A 20,378-nucleotide genomic window follows, 5' to 3' on the forward strand; every position below is an offset into this window, starting at 1 on the left:
TAAGCATAACTCAGGGAGACAGAGGCATGATGGGATTTACAGTTTTGTCACAGCTGGAGTGCCAAGGTTAGCCATCACTGTTCTAGGCTCAGAGTGTCAGTCTATTCAGCTAACTAAACCAAAACACCTGCAAAAGGTTCCTATTTCATATATTAGTTTCACCTTTTAATTAGGAGCTGTTAGCCATACTATGCCCCCAAAAAACACATGTAAGTAGATAAATACTTGCTCTACTTACACAACAGATGTATTGCATTGTCCACGTTTTGGTTTCAGTGAATTCTAATTAGTAGATTTTGAGAATTCTGCTCCTGGCAGAGGCCATCTTTGGGACCCCCAGGCTGAAGCCAATCCTGATGTAATTTTCTCCCTTATTTCCCGCAGCGGGGAGGAATAAAGGCAGCGCACACCAACTCCCGTCTATACTCTCTGCACTAACGCTGTATAGGGTAGTGCAGAGAGTATAGACAGGAATTGCAGTGCCTGGAACCACGTGTAGGTGAGTTAGTGTTCCCTGCCTTTATTCCTCTCCGCTGCAATCTGCAATGCTGTGGGGAGGACGGGGAAGCTGCGGGGTAAGGTCCTTTTAAAAAATACTAAATGCCTGGAAGCTCTGCTGGTCCATTTGGCTGCAGTAGTGCCTGAATCAAACCAGAAACAAGCATGCAGCTAATCTTGTCAATAATGTCAGAAACACCTGATCTACTGCATGCTTGTTCAGGATCTATGGCTGAAAGTGTATGAGGCAGAGGATCAACAGGACTGCCAGGCAACTGGTATTGCTTAAAAGGAAATAAATATGACAGCTTCCATATAATTCTTACCTCAAGTTCACTTTAAATTGATTTACTGAAATAAATGGACTTTTGCACGCCGTTCAAATTTTTCGAGTTTCACCTGACTGTATGCTATTTTTGATTACTGTTCAGCCGATAATTTTCCTTACGTGCAAATTTTGCAGACCCTGGAGGGATAAGGCTCTTGTGGCAGGTATGTGACGGGTGCTTTTTTTTACTAGACTTAAAGAGACACTGAAGCGAAAAAAAAAATATGATATAATGATTTGTATGTGTAGTACAGCTAAGAAATAAAACATTAGGAGCAGAGACATAAGTCTAATATTGTTTCCAGTACAGGAAGAGTTAAGTAACTCCAGTTGTTATCTATGCAAAAGAGCCATTGAGCTCCACCACTTTCAAAGTCACAGAGCGCTCTGTCTTCTGAAGCTTGTTATCTCAACTGTCAGTCATTGTATCTTCTTTTTCTCTGCAGAGAACAGTTCAAAAGTTCACTAGCCTGCTCTGTAAAATCATTTAGAATGCTTAGTAGTGTGTAAACTGCAAATATTAGAGAATGATGCAATGTTATAAAAAACACTATATAACTGAAAATAAAAATATGAGAATATTTTATTTGCTACTAATGTTCTAGTAATTATCCGTACTACACATACAATTCATTATATCATTTTTAATTTTTTTGCTTTAGTGTCTCTTTAAAGCAATTCTTGCTATGATTTGACACGACCCGGGAATGGCGGCTAAGTTTATAATTGGGTTAACCCTCCACTAACATTATTGCATTTCTGAAGCTCAACACCCCCCCCCCCCCCCCCCCACACACACACACACACCTTTTGTGGTGTAACATGAATCTGGTCGGCCTCCCTGCTTACACAGGCCCCCTTCCAAAGATTTCATTGCAGCTGTGGGGGGGAAGGGGGGGGGGGGGGTTAATGGGGCCCGATTCTGTGGCAATGTGGAGAGCTGAGCCGCAGAAGTGTCATGCATTACCTTGTTCCAGCGGTTACGCAGACAAGAGCCATTAGGAGATAGACTGTACAGCGGCTACAGCGAAAAGAGAGGAATGAGAACATGTTGTTCCGCTGCAACAAGGTAATTTATGAAGCTCTTCTCATTGCCACAAGACTGACCTATCCCTCCCCTCCCACGGCCCCAGGGCATGCAGGGGCTATTGTTTCACTTCTCCTCTGTAACTCAGATGGGACATGAGACGACTTTGCCTGCCGGGCAACCTCACCAATTGTTACAAATGCTGGCATTTTCCTGCATTAAATTGCAGCTGGAAGGCACAGCCGGCGGACCTGGAGGCTGAACTAGCCAACAAAAGTGCTGTTCAGCCATCTGTCAGTAAGAGGTCTTACCTACCCCTTCCCTATTTCTTATATCACCTCTTGTTGTGATACCTGGGGGGGTGAAATCTACTGGTCATTAGCTATATTATAGGCAAGTTCCATCAGGCATGTAGCCAGGGGTGGCATACTCGTTGACTTGTGGGTCATAGGGGGATCTTAAATTTGGCAGAGTGGCAGGACCAGTATAGGTAGCCGATGTTTTCCTTAACACCCCCCTTCCCCTCCTGACTGGAAACCAAATGCACCCCTTGTCTTAGTTTGGCCCACAGTTCAGGTAGGCAGGTGTGGTCCCAAAATTAAGTAGCCCTCTCCAACAGTATAGGTAGTCGGGTCTGCACCCAGTACTAGCAGCCCCCTCCTTAGTATAGGTAGTAGATGTGCCCCAAGTCTTGACATCCTCCTTCTCAGTATAGGTAGCCAGGTGTGCTCCCAGTATTAGCAACTCCCTCCCCAGTTTAGGTTGTCAGGTTTGCCCCAGTATTAGCAGCTTTTTCCCCAGTGTAGGTAGCCAGGTTTGCACCAGTATAAGCAGCTCTCTCCTCAGTTTAGGTAGCCAGATGTGCCCCAGTATTAGCTGCCCCCTCCCCATTTTCGGTAGTGAGATATGCCCCACTATTAGAAGCCCCCTCCTCCAATACAGGGCTGGATTCAGTGCCTTCCTCCCTTTCTATGCAGAGTTGGTAGCAGGTTACTCACCCACTCACAGCTTCCAGCGCCGTTCTTCATGGCTACAGTGTGTCGCTCTTCATGTGATCCGCTGAGGATGGGTCACATGATGCCATTGTAGTCATGTAGAATGATGCTGGAAACTGTCATTTATGCTCCTGTGGCAGCTCTGATTAGAGAGGGTGGGAAGGAGGAAGGGAGGCACTGAATAATGCCCTGGATTGGCAGGCTGGATTAAAAAGCCATACGGGCTGTGGGCTGTAGTTTGCCCATGCCTGATCTAGCTAGGGAAACCCCTGGGCACAGACACTAGCGGAGATGAGCACTGGTACCCTAACCAATCACACCACAGCAACTTCAGATACGACCTTACTGTAGAATATGGCTGAAAATGCAGCATCTATCTGTTTCTTTTTTTCCAGAGATGCAGAAAATCTCCTGTTTGTTGTTTTTACAGTAAAGCCGGAGTTCCGTTACATCGGCAACATGCACGGGAATGAAGCGGTTGGCAGAGAGTTACTAATCTATCTGGCGCAGTATTTGTGCTCAGAGTATCTTCTGGAAAATCCCAGGATCCAGACCATCATCAACACCACCCGGATTCACCTCTTTCCTTCAATGAACCCCGATGGCTATGAGCTGGCTTCAGAAGAGGTAAAACCAGCTATGATAAATTATCATTATCCAGATTAAAGCAATCTTGTAGTGAGAAAAGAAGGGGTACTCACCTTTGTAGAGGACAGGTTCTGTATAGAATAGCCCACAGCTGCTGAACTCCTGTCCTCGAGGGCTACATCCATGCCAGTGCTTAGGGAGGACTGGGAAATGTGTTCTACTTGATGAACCACACCTTTCCTGATTATGTCCCATCAGTTAATTTGAGCTGTGCCAAAAATGTATGAGGACCTCGGCCCTTGAGGACTGAAGTTTGGCATTCCTGCCACAGAGCCTTCCTAGAGTCCTCTCTTTTCCAGATGATGCTACGCTATCGCTAAATACTCCAAACACGAACAAATCCATACTCTGCAACTGCAAGTCTGGGCTTGCACACAGTATAGATGGGTGATCCCTGAGGCTACATAGGAAGAGGGAAGCCGCATAAGTGAGTTAAGTACCTCACACAGGCACTTTTTCTTTGCTACAGGTGTACTTTAAGTTTTATAATCAAGGTTCAAAGCATGAGGAGTAAATGTCTGCAGTTACATAGTTACATAGTTATTTGGGTTGAAAAAAGACACGTCCATCGAGTTCAGCCAGAGAACAAACTACAACACCAGCCTGCTCCCTCACATATCCCTGTTGATCCAGAGGAAGGCGAAAAACCCTTACAAGGCATGGTCCCATTAGCCCCAAAAGGGAAAAATTCCTTCTCGACTAGTAATTGTAGCCATGGATGTCTTTCAATGTAAGGAAAGCATCTAAGCCCCCTTTAAATGCAGGTATAGAATTTGCCATAACTACTTCCTGTGGCAATGCATTCCACATCTTAATCACTCTTACTGTACTTACTGGCTGCCTTTACTGCAAACAGATTGAATCGATTTCAGCAACATCTGTGGAGCTGCCGATGCCGCCCCCCGCCAGCTATACATTACCTGCTCCGGCCGGCGCGAGTCCCCCGGTCTCCGCTGTCTTCTTCTCCGGTCTGGGCTCCTCCAGCTTCACTTTACTTACTGCCGTGGGAAGTTTAAACAGTAGAGGGCGCTCTACTGTTTAAACTTCCTGCCGGGACAGGAAGAAGTGAAGCCTGCTGGACTCGGAGCCCAGCGCGGAGACGGAGCAGCGGTGACCAAGGGACTCGCGCCGGTGGAACAGGTAATGTATTGCCGCTGTATCGCGTCGGTCGTCGGGCATTCAAACGCCGCTATCGACGCACTCCCGACCCACCGGCGATCAAGCGCAATCTTCCGCACGAACGGGAATCGACGGGAACGATCGATTTCGGATGGAAATCGATTGTTCGGTCAGCGTTTGCGCTACGATTTCACAGCCGATTCGATCACAGTGATCGAATCGGCTGTGTATCGGTGGGAAAATCGGTAAGTGTATGGGCCCCTTTAGGCATCTTTTCTCTAGACTAAATAAACCCAGTTTATCTAACCTTTCTTGGTAAGTGAGTCCTTCCATCCCTCGAATCAATTTTGTTGCCCGTCTCTGCACCTGCTCTAAAACTGCAATATCTTTCCTGTAATGTGGTGCCCAGAACTGAATTCCATATTCCAGATGTGGTCTTACTAGAGAGTTAAACAGGGGCAATATCATGCTAGCATCTCAAGTTTTTATTTCCCTTTTAATGCATCCCAAAATTTTATTAGCTTTAGCTGTAGCGGCTTGGCATTCAATACGATTATTTAACTTGTTGTCGATGAGTACTCTTAAGGCCTTCTTCTACAAGTTTGATGTCCCCAACTGTATTCCATTTATTTTGTATGGTGCTAGACCATTGGTACGACCAAAATGCATGACTTTACATTTTTCAACATTGAATTGTATCTGCCATGTATGTGCCCATACAGCCATCCTATCCATATCCTGTTGCAATATGTCACTATCTTCCTGAGAGTTGATGATTCTGCACAATTTTGTATCCTCTGCAAAAATAGCAACCTTGCTTTCTACTGCATCTACTAGGTCATTAATAAATAAATTGAAGAGTACTGAACCCAGTAATAACCCCTGTGGGACCACACTGCTAACAGTCACCCATTTTGAGTATGATCCATCCACCACATTTCTTTGTTTTCTGTCCATTATCCAGTTCCATATCCATGCACACAGACTATTCCCCAGTCCTTGCATCCTCAACTTTTGCACCAGACTTTTGTGGGGAACAGTGTCAGGACTTATCTTTAGTAAACCCATGCTGATACTGAAAAATAAGATTATTTTCTACTATGAAGTCATGTATAGTATCTCTTAGTAACCCCTCAAATAGTTTGCATACAACTGATGTTAAGCTTACTAGTCTATAATTTCCTGGATTTGTTTTTTTTTTGCCCTTAAATAATGGGAAAACGTGGGCTGTATACGCCAATCTACTGGGTATCTGCCAGTTGAAAGAGAGTCACAAAAGATAAGATAAAGGGGTTTATCTATGACTGAACTTAATTCCCTTAGGACCCGAGGATTCATGCCATCCGGTTCAGGTGCCTTGTCTATTTTTAATTTATTTAGTCTTGCCTTCACTTCTTCCTGCATTAAGTATTTAATATTACAATTGGAAGATTGAGACTCTTCTGCCTCTGTAATTTGCAACAGTGCTGTTTCCTTTGTGAAGACAGAAGCAAAGAAAGCATTTAATAACTGCATTACCCTGGCCATCCACCATTGAGTTCCCACCCTCATCCTTTAGGAGTCTTATACAGTCAACCTTTCTTTTTTTAGAGTTGATGTACTTGTAAAACTTCTTTGGATTAGATTTGATATCCCTAGCAGTTTGATTTTCAGCTTCAATCTTTGCCAGCCTAATTTTTTTTACAACTTTTATTGCACTCTTTATAATTGCTTAATGCAGCCTCGGTCCCCTCCTGTTTTAGGACCTTATAGGCATTCTTTTTCAACTTAATTTTATCTCTAACCTTTCTATTCATCCATAGAGGCCTTTTTTTATTACTAGATGTTTTGTTTCCATATGGATATATATATATATATATATATATATATATATATATATATATATATATATATATATATATATATATATACACTACAATATTGATTCAGAATAAGTTTAAAAGCTTGCCATGTCCCTTTAGTGTCCTTCCCTTGTAGTGCATTATTCCGGTTCACCAAACTTAGTGCCTGCCTGAGTTGATTGATTTTTGCTTTTCTAAAATTCATAGTTTTAGTGGTCCCGCTGCCCCGTGGCCTATCAGTCACCAGATCAAACGTTATCATGTTGTGATCATCATTTCCCAAATGTTCTTGAACCTGCACATTTGATACATTATCTGGCCTATTTGAAATGATCAAATCCAGTAATGAATTCCCCCTAGTTGGTTCCTGTAAAGAGTAGCAGAGATGCCGCCGCATGGGCAAGCGGCATGGCGGCCATCTCCGCGTTCCAGCCTGCGGCTTCTGACGCGCAGCTACATGCTGCTGCTTCGCCGGTCCTTCTAGTGCGCACAGATTAAGAGCTACACGCGCCAGGCGACAGGACCTTTATGCAAGTAAAAGGGGAGTCAGCTGATCAAGCCGGTCAGCTGACTCCAGCTATGCTCTGGATTGGCTGAGTGACTGGGGTGGCGCTGTGGAGCGCTCTGGGTATTTATAGGACTTGCCTGTCAGTTGCGAGTTGTCTGCTGTTGCGAATGCTTACGTGTGAGCGCTCAGACCCTAGTCAGATCTTACAGTGTGTTAGAACCAGCCGGAGCTGAGAATTCACACTTAGTCAGATTCCGTTGATAGCTTTTAGTACTATTGTATTATAGACTTGTGTACCATTCTTTAGTCTAGTTCCCAGGTGTTAAAACCAAGGACTTCACACCTAGACTAGGATATTGCTATATTGCTACTGTTCATTAGAGATGTGGCGAACTGTTCGCCCGGCGAACATCTCTGGAGCTCTTAGTACTTCCTGGTCGCACTGTCCCGGAGTAGTACGCCTGCGCTGCCCGGCTGAGCGCGTCCTAGATTGCGCTCCTGTTGCCGGGCACTCTCTGCGCATGAGCGTGACGTCATTCATTTTACCTAAATGGACTCTGCAGTGTCTTTATCCAAAATTCCTCTCTCCTAAGGAGTGCTTGTCTTTCCTCTCCCCTTCTAGGTTAGTAAACCGTTTCAATGATTAGAAATATTAACTGGATTCATCTCCCAGAAGTGTTTAGAGACTGGCGACTCCAAACTAGATGGCTCTCGATTCTGCTTACAACATATTCTGTATTGATCTTAGATTTATGTTCTCCTATACTTTCGTTAACAGGAAGCGTAATCTCCCCCACATACAGTATTTTTCAGACCATAAGACACTCTAGACCAGGCATGGGCAAACTTGGCCCTCCAGCTGTCAAGGAACTACAAATCCCATAATGCATTTGCCTTAATGAGTCATGACTGTGGCTGTCAGACTCCTGCAATGCATTCTGGGACTTGTAGTTCCTTAACAGCTGGAGGGCCAAGTTTGCCCATGCCTGCTCTAGACCATAAGAAACATGTAGGTTTAGAGGACAAAAATTAGGGAAAAAAATATATTAAACCTGGTGCGTCCATGGAGCAGGGGTATCTTGTGTACCTTCTGCCCCCAGCCTGTCTCTATCTAACCTACACCATCCAGTTACACTAACCCCTGCTGCTCCCAGTATCTACACGAATCCCTGCATACACTGATTACAACATACCCTAAACACTATATACACTAAACTACAGGCCTGCCTGCACAAATGCTGGATTTATTTCATTCTCAGGGGCATCAACTTCCTCCATTCAGCAGCAGCTTATACTGTTCAAATCTTGTACTGTACACTTTTCATGGCATACTCAGCCAATCATCTGCCAGACCCTTCTCCATGGGGGTCTTGAGTCAGGGGCATGCTGCTTGCAGTTTTGCTGATCCCCACACTGACTGTCCAGAAGGACCTGGGGTCGCTACACATGTACTCTGGCCATACGTTTTTTGGGGTAGAAAAAGTGCATCTTATGGTCCGAAAAATACGGTAGATCCTACCACATAAGCACTTGATACCATAAACTGAGGTAAGTACCCCACACGGGCACTTTTTTTTTTTTTTTGCTACAGCACGGTGGCTGAGTGGTTAGCACTTTCGCCTTGCAACACTTGGCCGCCGCTTCGAATCCCAGCCAGGTATCTGCAAAGTGTTTCTATGTTGTCCCCGTGTCTGCGTGGGTTTTCTCCGAGCACTCAGGTTTCCTCCCACATTCCAAAAACATACAGATAAGTTAAATGGCTTCCCCCTAAAATTGGCCATAGACTATGATGCATACGCTACACGATACATACATAGACATATGACTATGGTAGGGGTTAGATTGTGAGCTCTTCCGAGGGACAGTTAAGTGGCAAGACAATATACTCTGTACAGCGCTGTGGAAGGTGTCGGCACTATATAAATCCTAAAGAATAATAATTATAATAAACTACATAAGAACTATCACAGGTTGCAAAACTACGTAGTCTGATAGGGCATCCCCACATAGGAAGATTACATTGTCTTACTTTCAAAACCAGTTGACATAAACAGAGGAAACGGAAAAGAACGTGTACGTAAACGAGCCAATCGTATCTGAGATCCCACATCGGCTTTAACCAGATCATCTTTTAGTGTCTTAGCCCTAGTGTATCTCATAATACAGGGAGTGCAGAATTATTAGGCAAATTCATATTTTGACCACATCATCCTCTTTATGCATGTTATCTTACTCCAAGCTGTATAGACTCGAAAGCCTACTACCAATTAAGCATATTAGGTGATGTGCATCTCTGTAATGAGAAGGGGTGTGGTCTAATGACATCAACACCCTATATCAGGTGTGCATAATTATTAGGCAACTTTCTTTCCTTTGGCAAAATGGGTCAAAAGAAGGACTTGACAGGCTCAGAAAAGTAAAAAATAGTGAGATATCTTGCAGAGGGATGCAGCACTCTTAAAATTGCAAAGCTTCTGAAGTGTGATCATCGAACAATCAAGCGTTTCATTCAAAATAGTCAACAGGGTCACAAGAAGCGTGTGGAAAAACCATGGCGCAAAATAACTGCCCATGAACTGAGAAAAGTCAAGCGTGCAGCTGCCAAGATGCCACTTGCCACCAGTTTGGCCATATTTCAGAGCTGCAACATCACTGGAGTGCCCAAAAGCACAAGGTGTGCAATACTCAGAGACATGGCCAAGGTAAGAAAGGCTGAAAGACGACCACCACTGAACAAGACACACAAGCTGAAACGTCAAGACTGGGCCAAGAAATATCTCAAGACTGATTTTTCTAAGGTTTTATGGACTGATGAAATGAGAGTGAGTCTTGATGGGCCAGATGGATGGGCCCGTGGCTGGATTGGTAAAGGGCAGAGAGCTCCAGTCCGACTCAGACACCAGCAAGGTGGAGTTGGAGTACTGGTTTGGGCTGGTATCATCAAAGATGAGCTTGTGGGGCCTTTTCGGGTTGAGGATGGAGTAAAGCTCAACTCCCAGTCCTACTGCCAGTTTCTGGAAGACACCTTCTTCAAGCAGTGGTACAGGAAGAAGTCCTCATCCTTCAAGAAAAACATGATTTTCATGCAGGACAATGCTCCATCACACGCATCCAAGTACTCCACAGCGTGGCTGGCAAGAAAGGGTATAAAAGAAGAAAAACTAATGACATGGCCTCCTTGTTCACCTGATCTGCACCCCATTGAGAACCTGTGGTCCATCATAAAATGTGAGATTTACAAGGAGGGAAAACAGTACACCTCTCTGAACAGTGTCTGGGAGGCTGTGGTTGCTGCTGCGCGCAATGTTGATGGTGAACAGATCAAAACACTGACAGAATCCATGGATGGCAGGCTTTTGAGTGTCCTTGCAAAGAAAGGTGGCTATATTGGTCACTGATTTGTTTTTGTTTTGTTTTTGAATGTCAGAAATGTATATTTGTGAATGTTGAAATGTTATATTGGTTTCACTGGTAAAAATAAATAATTGAAATGGGTATATATTTGTTTTTTGTTAAGTTGCCTAATAATTATGCACAGTAATAGTCACCTGCACACAGATCTCCCCCTAAAATAGCTAAAACTAAAAACAAACTAAAAACTACTTTCAAAAATATTCAGCTTTGATATTAATGAGTTTTTTTGGGTTCATTGAGAACATGGTGGTTGTTCAATAATAAAATTATTACTCAATATAAACATAGCTATCCTTGAATTCCTCCACAAAGACAATGATATAAATTGTGGCCACATTGCTCCTCATGACTGAACCACATAGTTGTAAATAGAAAGAATCTTCAAACAAAAAATAATTGTTCTTTAAAACCATTTCAAGCAATGTCAGGATAAAATAAACCTGGATGGCATCAACTGAAGAGTCTGCAAGCATAACTTCACATATAGCAGCTATACCTTCCTTGTGAGATATACATGTGTATAAAGACTATTATAGGCCTCAATTCACTAAGCTTAACTCCTGTCTTTAATAACTCTTCTGAGCTGTTTTACAGTTATCACCATGGTGATATAATTGTGATAACTGTAAAACAGCTCTGAAGAGTTATTAAAGACAGGAGTTAAGCTTAGTGAATTGAGGCTATTCCGGTGTTACCGGTATACAATTATCATGGGATAACGCAATAGAGCTTATTGTGTTAATGAAGTCAGCGCCTGGTATCGGCGCAGCTATCGCTGCAATGCTATATTCCACAGTCACGTGCCAGTAATTCGGGTGCTGGCAATAACCAGACGCTGAATTACGTGTCCTACCCGAGTTGCTGCGGCCCGTAGAGGGCATAGTATTTAATGCTGCCGGGCATTTCAGCGGCAACAGGGTGAAAGGGTGAACTGTAATTTGGCATGCCCTGCACCCTACTAGCCGGTGGCGTATTATTATGTATGTCTCCAAGGTGGTTTTGTGGGATTTTTATGCAGTTTGGGACGACCGTAAATAACTGGTGTCACTGGTTTTGTGCCAGGGTCTTACATTCATCTTTGTTCAAATTGTTATGTACAAACGGTAATGCACTGAACTGAAAATTCCTTTCAAGTTCCATGATAACTTTTTTAACCAGCTTCACAAATGAACAGCGTCTCATTGAGGTTTGTTTAAGCTTGCAAGTTTCAAATCTATATCACTATATCTATACCAATTGCTCTTTTGGGAAGATGTCACTACACTACTCTTATCTGCCTGTACTTAGACCTGAACTATTTCCATCATATACAGTATAATCATACAACCTTGCAAACTTAGAATCTAGGCCAAAGAAATCAGAAGAGGCTGTAGGGCGGAAGGATGGACATTTAGAATGCATGGATATCTCATATTCAGTAGGATTATATTCAGAAATATAAATAACATTTATATTGCGCTTTTCTCCTAGCAGACTCAAAGCACCAGCCACTAGGACACACTATAGGCAGTATCAGTGTTAGGGAGTCTTGCCCTTACTGAACAGGCAGAGACGAGATTCAAACCCAGGTCTCCTGTGTCAGAGACAGAGCCCTTAACCAGAGCCCAATCCAGCCACTGATGTTCACTACCGGAGACCAAATTAATTCTGTTTTTGATCCCTAAAATAGTTGAGGGCCCCCTAACGAAGCAGAAATCCAGGGAAAACTAGGTCCCAGGAACAATTACTCCTAGGAGTCACTTCAGACTCCTAAAAAAGAAGACCCTGATACAGAAGAGCCAGTAAAGCAAACATTTTGTAAAAAATGAATGCTGAAAAACAAATGACCATATCCATGTACCTGAAAATTGCTCTGACTCCTCAACTCCAGAGCCCTGGGCTCATTGCTGCACATGCGTGAGTGGTAGAGAATGCGTGCTTGCGTATGCGCAGTATAGAGCTGCCAATCTTCAGGCTCTTGAAGACTTTGGAACCCTCGCGCAGCGGCAGAGAGCAGTCTCCGACCCATTTGAGGGACACAGCGCTAGAATGAAGGAACCGTAGGAGGAACGGGAAGGCTCTAAGCAGTGATCCCCAACCCTGTCCTCTAGCCCCACCAACAGTGCATGTTTTGTGGAAATGCACTGAGGTCGTTAATCAGCTCTGCTGAGACACTAATTACCTCACCTGTGGATGTTTGCGGTTTTCTGCAAAACATACTGTTGGTGGTACTTGAGGACCAGGTTGGGGAACTCTCCTCTATAGGGCCCACAGCCTTATCTCTCCTCAGGTGAGTATCTGTTGTTTTGTTTATTTTTCAATTTCACTTCAGACTCACTTTAACATGCTGAGATCAGTCACGTGATCTTCCAGGAGATATTTAACCCACAAGTGTGTATTTCTCTTACAGGGTGCTGGCTACAATGGTTGGACAAATGGGAGAATGACAGCTCAGAACATTGACCTCAACAGGAATTTTCCAGATCTGACTTCTGAAGTTCATAAAATGATAAGAGTGCGCTCAGCTCGGGTTGATCACATGCCCATCCCTGAATCGTATTGGTTGGGAATGGTAAGATTTTTTTTATTTCTGTATTTATTTTTAGTTTACAATCCAGACTTGTATTTACTGTTTATAACCAAGGGCAACTTTACTCCTCTCCTGGCCCTTCTGCTAGCTTTTCATTTAGTTTTCTCTCTTGTTCCCTACCTGGCCCTACAACCATTTTGGTTCCTAACTTCTCATCTGGTGGTCTGCAGCCTCTGGTGTCTCCTTGTGTTGTACTTGAGTGCAGAATGTACTGTAGATTGTGATCCTGTCCCTTCCTTACCCCCATTGGTGCTATTGCCACTGATGTCAGCCATGTAGTGTTCTGAAATGCAGAGTGCATAGCAGAGCGTTCTATTGTGCCATCCTTCATTGATCCATCAGCCACTGCTGTCCCCCTGTAATGTACCAAAGTGTGCTTTGGAGTATCCTTCCCTCCTCTCCACCACTGGCTCTAAAGCTGCTGGGTTTCCTCTGTAATGTACTAAAGTGAACAGTGTACAGTGGAAGCCCTGTAGAGCAGGGCTTCCCAACCTTGTCCTCAAGTACCACCAACAGTGCATTTTTGCAGAAAACTACAACCATGCACAGGTGTCTCAGCAGAGCTGATTAACTAACTCTGTGGAATTCCAGAAACATGCACTGTAGGTGGTACTTGAGGACAGGGCTGGGAAGCCATGCTATAAACCAACAGTGGTTTCCTGCAAACCACCATCCCGTCCTTCTGACTGTTAGAAAACCCTTTTTTTAGGTTGTTAGATACCACGTGGGGCGTGCGTGTATGGAGAGGAGAATGCGCCCAGAGCAACGGAGGGACAAGCGGAGGCCTCAGACTGGTAATGTATGCTTTACATGGGGGGGCACACTGACATTAGGGGGGCACAGTGGTGAGGCGGCGGATAGTTTTGTCGGGAAATGCACGCCGTTCCTGCCGCGCACCCGACCAACCAACTTCAGGCCAACATCTTGCAGCATGCCCTATCAACAATGCGACCAATTTCTGGCCCGAAATTTGTCGCTTTGTCGGTTGGGCATGCACTTGGTGGCACAGATTTTCATTCTATTCAATTATAATAATCGAATTGGATGATCGATCCACCACCAAGTCGCCTAATTTATGGCCACCTTTACTATTCAGCTAATCTCCCCATTCTTTCCTCTAGCCCTAACCCTCCTTATCCTCACCAACTGCAACTGATAGGCTTAACCTATAGTCACCTGTCATTAGGCCTGAAAAATTGAATTGAGCGATTTCTGTCCAAAATCACGATTTCGATTCGCGATTTCCTTCAAATCAAGCATTGTTCCCTTTCTCTGTGCGCCTCTGTCCCCATCTCTTTGTGCATCCTCTTTGTCTCTCTTTGTGTCCCTTCTGGGTCTCTTCCTTGCCCCGTTTGTGTCTCTCTCTGTGCTCCTTTTGTCTCTCTGTGCCCGCCCTGTCTCTCTTTCTGTACTAGCCCTGTGCCCTCTTTGTGTGTCTCTCTCTGTGGCCCGTTTGTCTCTCTGTGCCCCCTATGTGTATCCTCCGTGTCCCCTCTGCCCCCCAAGCTGCTGCAGTGCTGGACATACCTTCCAGCACGAGTCCAGTGATGCACGTCTATCCACTTCGCCTCCTGCAGGCTCTAATGCATGGCATACTTCCTGTATGTCATGTGACATACAGGAACCAGGAAGTATGCCGTGCATAAGAGCCAGCAGAAGGCGATGGTGGATGGACAGCGTTGGACTTGTGTTGGAAAGTACGTCCAGCACTGCCGATGCTGCGGGTCGCACGCTGGGACTTGGGGTAAGTTTGAAGCTGCTTCTTCAAACTTCCCCAATGTGGAAATGATGACATCACAGAAATTGTTGCTTTGGCGATTCCGAAATTGTGATCTTGGTGATCACGATTTCGGTTTAAATTCGATTTATCTTTCAGGCCTACCTGTCATCATCTGTTTGAGTTTCCATTCATGGCACCCATTTTCACATTACTCTGCCAAAATCTTCTTGTCCTGAGCACTGGCACCCAAACATTCCCGTTTGCCACAGACTCACCTTCTCCCAATCCTCCTGCACTAAAACAAACTGTGTCACACAGAAAACAGTCATTTCTCACTTCCTATCAGTTATGAGCAGCCAGTGCAATAATAGGCTTTTAACACTGATCACTATTGTGTCTCTTTTTATTAGATTTGTTTGTTTCCCTTTAATCAATACCGGTTGCCTGGCAACCTGCTGATCATTCTGGCATCAGTAGTGTTGGAATCACACACCTGAAACAAGCATGCGGCTAATCTAGTCAGACTTCAGTCAGAGCACCTGATCTGCATGCTTGTTCAGGGTCTATGGTTAAAATTATTGGAGGCAGAGGATCAGCAGGACAGCCAGGAAATACACATTGAATAAAAGGAAATAAATATGGCAGCCTTCATATCTCTCTCACTTCAGGTGTCCTTTAAGGGCTTGCACCCAGAAGTCATGTAAAACTCTAATGCATCGTGTTTACCAATATAAAGCTAAAATCCAAAACCAGCTAAATGGGGTGTGTTGAATTGGGAATCATGTAAAGGCTCAGATACTGCCAAAATATCCCCCTATACACTTCCTCCTATAGCCCTCTTCAGACTTCAGATTTATTACATCTGCATTTCCGGTCATGTAATCGGAAACACCACTGATTGTACTCTGATTGCTTTCTGGGTACTGATGCTGCGAGCTGCAGTGCGTCTTCTGAGGTAGGTGTGAGCATGGGAGTGCGCAAGACACATAGGACGTCTTCTCTGAGTTTGAGATGGGACTTAAAGAATGTTAAATAGACACTGAAGCAAAAAAAAAATGATATAATGAATTGGTTGTGTACTAGAACATTAGTAGCAAAGAAAATATTCTCATATTTTTATTTTCAGTTATATAAACATTGCGTCATTCTCTAATATTTGCAGTTTACACACTACTCAGCACTAAATGATTTTACAGAGCAGCCCAGTGAACTTTTGAACCCTTCTCTGCAAAGAAAAAGAAAATACAGTGACTGACAGTTGAGATAACAAGCTTCAAAAGACTTTGAAAGTCGTGGAGCTCAATGGCTCTTTTGCATAGATAACTGGAGTTTCTTAACTCTTCCTGTACCGGAAACAATATTAGACTTATGTCTCTGCTTTGAAATGTTTTATTTGTTAGCTGTACTACACATACAAATCATTATGTCATAATTTTTTTCACTTCAGTGTCTCTTTAAAGAGAGTAATGACAAATCGTAGATTTCAGTAAATTATCCAGGATATACACTTTTACTGTAATTTTCCTGGTTTCATCATCAGGAACACTTCCAATATCGATATATTATTGAATATTAGTATGCAGCCCAACCCTCCCAGTGATGCTTAGCCTAAGCTGTTTAGCTATGCAAAATTCTCCTCCCAGAGCATTCTGGGAAACCAGCCATTACTTTCACTGGCTTCAAAACGCTCAAAAACAAGCATCCAGCAGAATTGCATCTGAGAGAACTAAAGATGTCGCCACCTGTGATAAATTTCAGAAAGTGAATCAGGGAGAGGGAAGATCTTGCAAAGGACAAACACTAGTAATAAATATTTAAGGGTAGAGAGGAGGGGGAGTACACTCCAATTGATTACTCAAACAACTGTAATTGTAGTAAAATATACAAAAGATTGTTATTATTCATTTTCCAAAACTTTTAAAAAAGTTAACCCACAGGGTAGCCGGCCAACCCTCCAAAGGACGAACACTGATTGAATCATTAATAAAATGATATTGTATAAACGACAACAATTCATTACGTTAATTTCTTTACAGTTCCTCTTTAATGTACTGTGCAGTAATGTGAAGGTTAGATAAAACCTTTGCTTATTAAAAATAAATTCATTAATATTTACGGTGTGCAACTTAGACCAACTTACAATGTATTTTACAAAGCAAATGAAATGTTTAAACCACAAAAAATCCACTGCTGGCACATTATCGCTTTGCATGACTTTATAAAATAAGCCCAGTAAGAAATAATCCTTTGTAAATACTGTATGTACAATGTAACGGTGCAATATTAAATAAATCCACAAGATGGTGCTGTTGCACCATGCGACACTTGAAATTATCTGTCCACAAGATGTCACTATTTGCCAAAACATATGCTCTGGTGTTCTTCTCCCTTACAGCAAAATGCCATATAAAGTTCATCGCCTGTAAACAATTCAACAGTTCTTCTTATTGAAAAGCTTTTTGTTTTCCATGGAAAAACTTACAGTACAAATATATTGCATATGAAAAATTATGTAGAGTTTGTTAGGTAACTTATAAAGAGATTTTTATTGAAAAAAGTTATGCATCACAAATTTGAATTTATTGCTTCTTAAAATATCCCCAGTGCAGTAGCAAAATGAATAAAAAATGTGTAAGATTGCATAATACATATTCCTACACACCAGCCGGCAGAACTTCTTTTTTTTATTGCAATACAGGATATTAGCAGGCATCATTGGAGCAGTCAGATATAGCCAGGACACAATGGGCTTGATTCACAAAAGAGTGCTAACTGATAGCATGGCCGTTTTTGCGCGATCGCGAGTTTTCATGCGAAACGATAACGGTTTCTCACGCAAACGCGAATTGTATTTGCGTTTGATACCCCTGATCTTACACACGATGCGGTTTTTCGGTCAGTTTTCCGTCTGATTTCCGATTCGCTTTCCGATTCGATTCTGTTATCTTTTCTTATCTACTTCCATTCACTTCTATGAGAAATCGATAAGAAAAACGTTCGAAAATAATATCGGGCATATGGTAAATTATCTATCGAACCATCTATCTAAAGGTGGCCATACATGGTACAGTGAATTTAGTTTGATTATTCCGTAGATCGAATATAACGATTTTTCCAGCATGTCCGATCAGATTTTTCTCGAAAAAACTGGATAATCGTTCCAATTTCTTGATCGAAAAAAAAATTATTTTCAACTTTCATTCGATTCAATCATTTAGATCGAATAAACGGGAAAATCGAATGTTTTTATTGTATAGTGTATGGACACCATAACACAAAATTGTATGGTGTGTACCTAGCATAACACTTACTGATACTCATCTTTCACTGTCTTTGTCTCATTGAGATAGTGTATACTCTGTACAGCGCTGCGGAAGATGCCTGTGCTATATAAATACTAAATAATTATAACTCAGTTTCCAGCTCCCAGCCCACCTCACTTCCACTAATCAATCTCGTCAGGCACCCATTCCACCGCCGTACTGCTGATGACTGTAGTGAGGCTGGATCCCCATGCCCACATGGTTACCACCAAATGCACATAGTCCTGCTGGTGCGAATCTGTTATCACTTTATAACTGTCCAACTAAAAATAAGCTGGGTGCTATTTTCAAACGTATCTTCAGGTATCCCCAAGAATCTTCATTGGAGATACCATTAGTGGCCCAGGAAACATGGACAGGAGTAGGGTTGCAACGGTATGATAACTGTCTAAAAAAAAATACCACAGTATGACGGTATCATAGTATACGGTATTATACAATTATTTTATTATTTTGACCCGGCCCCCCTTACATTAAATAATGTGCCCCACCCCAGTATGGTAGCCAGATATGCCCTACTCCCTTGGCATACATATGCTTAAAGCTACATACTTACGGGGGACAGTTGTCCCCCGTTGCATGCATACACGCGACCAGGGAGCGACAGCTCCCTGCCGGCGACAGCTGTCCACACGTCTCGCCAGAAAGGCAGAGACGCGGCGGAAGCTGTTTGTGAATGGAGCATCCCCCGGCCGGATGCTCCATTCACTCGCGTAGGTCTCCTGTCGCTAGCCCGCGTACTCACGCGGGACTAGCGACAGTTCCGGCGAAGTCGCGGCGACAGCTGTAGCCGGCGATTGAACATGTCAATCGCCTGGCGACAGCTCCGACGGGCGACGGATCGGGGCGCGCGCGTTATACACACCGGCGACCTGTCGCCGCAACACACGCGTGCCACGTGGCTGCAGCGACGGCCGTACCCCGTGTGTATGGGCCTTAAGCCACCGGGAGATTTGGGGACAGGGTAAAGCTGTTCACCTTGCTCCTACAAAAGTCCTGGCGGCATTTAATACTATTCTTCCTCCAGGTTACCATGGATAGTGGTGAAATATGTACAGTAATTCGGCTTCCAGCTATTACAGTGCTTTTATAGTAATTTGTGCTCTTGTCTATTGATGGCGCCCAAATTACTAAATTACTCACTGAGCGCCGCTATAGCCATAATTCCTGTTAAGGCCTAAGGCAGCACTGGCTGTGCCCAAATCTCTGGCTCTGTCTTTACAGAACTCCACTCCCCCCCCCCCCCCCCCCCCTATGGTAGCCAGGTATAGATGCCTCCAGTATAGCTAGTTAGGTATAGGTGCCCCCAGTATCAGTAGCCATGAATAGGTGTAGCCAGTAATAGGTGCCCACAGCATAGGTAGCCAGGGTTAGGTGTAGCCAGTAATATGTGGCGCAGCATAGGTAGCCAGTGATAGGTGTAGCCAGTAGTAGGTGGCTGCAGCATAGGTTGCCAGGGATAGGTGTAGCCAGTAGTAGGTGGCCGCAGCATAGGTAGCCAGGGATAGATGTAGCCAGTAGTAGGTGGCCGCAGCATAGGTAGCCAGGGATAGGTGTAGCCAGTAGTAGATGGCCACAGCATAGGTTCCCAGGGATAAGTGTAGCCAGTAGTAGGTGGCCGCAGCATAGGTAGCCAGGGATAGGTGTAGCCAGTAGTAGGTGGCCGCAGCATAGGTAGCCAGGGATAGATGTAGCTAATAATAGATGGCTGCAGCATAGGTAGCCAGGGATAGGTGTAGCCAATAATAGGTGGCCGCAGCATAGGTAGCCAGGGAAAGGTATAGTCAGTAATACCGTATGTGGCTGCAGTATAGGTAGCCAGGGATAGGTGTAGCCAATAATAGGTGGCCGCAGCATAGGTAGCCAGGGATAGGTGTAGCCAGTAGTAGGTGGCCGCAGCATAGGTAGCCAGGGATAGGTGTAGCCAATAATAGGTGGCCGCAGCATAGGTAGCCAGGGATAGGTGTAGCCAGTAGTAGGTGGCCGCAGCATAGGTAGCCAGGGATAGGTGTAGCCAATAATAGGTGGCCGCAGCATAGGTAGCCAGGAATAAGTGTACCCAGTAGTAGGTGGCCGCAGCATAGGTAGCCAGGGATAGGTGTAGCCAATAATAGGTGGCCGCAGCATAGGTTGCCAGGGATAGGTGTAGCCAGTAGTAGGTGGCCGCAGCATAGGTAGCCAGGGATAGGTGTAGCCAATAATAGGTGGCCGCAGCATAGGTAGCCAGGGATAGGTGTAGCCAGTAGTAGGTGGCCGCAGCATAGGTAGCCAGGGATAGGTGTAGCCAATAATAGGTGGCCGCAGCATAGGTAGCCAGGAATAAGTGTACCCAGTAGTAGGTGGCCGCAGCATAGGTAGCCAGGGATAGGTGTAGCCAATAATAGGTGG

The 20,378-nt window shown here is 44.1% G+C and overlaps 1 protein-coding gene across 3 annotated transcripts in view; it reads left to right on the forward strand.

The window, feature by feature from the left end:
- The window catches only part of CPZ (carboxypeptidase Z), an 89,605-nt gene that overhangs the window by 43,785 nt on the left and 25,442 nt on the right, over positions 1-20,378 (forward strand). For all 3 annotated transcript variants that reach the window (XM_068267115.1, XM_068267107.1, XM_068267099.1), the window contains exons 5-6: positions 3,279-3,475; positions 12,768-12,929. In XM_068267115.1, coding sequence (XP_068123216.1) covers positions 3,279-3,475; positions 12,768-12,929 — 359 coding nt within the window. The remainder of the gene's footprint in view (positions 1-3,278; positions 3,476-12,767; positions 12,930-20,378) is intronic.

The sequence above is a fragment of the Hyperolius riggenbachi genome, chromosome 1, assembly GCF_040937935.1.
Source record: "Hyperolius riggenbachi isolate aHypRig1 chromosome 1, aHypRig1.pri, whole genome shotgun sequence".
Classification (NCBI taxonomy): domain Eukaryota; kingdom Metazoa; phylum Chordata; class Amphibia; order Anura; family Hyperoliidae; genus Hyperolius; species Hyperolius riggenbachi.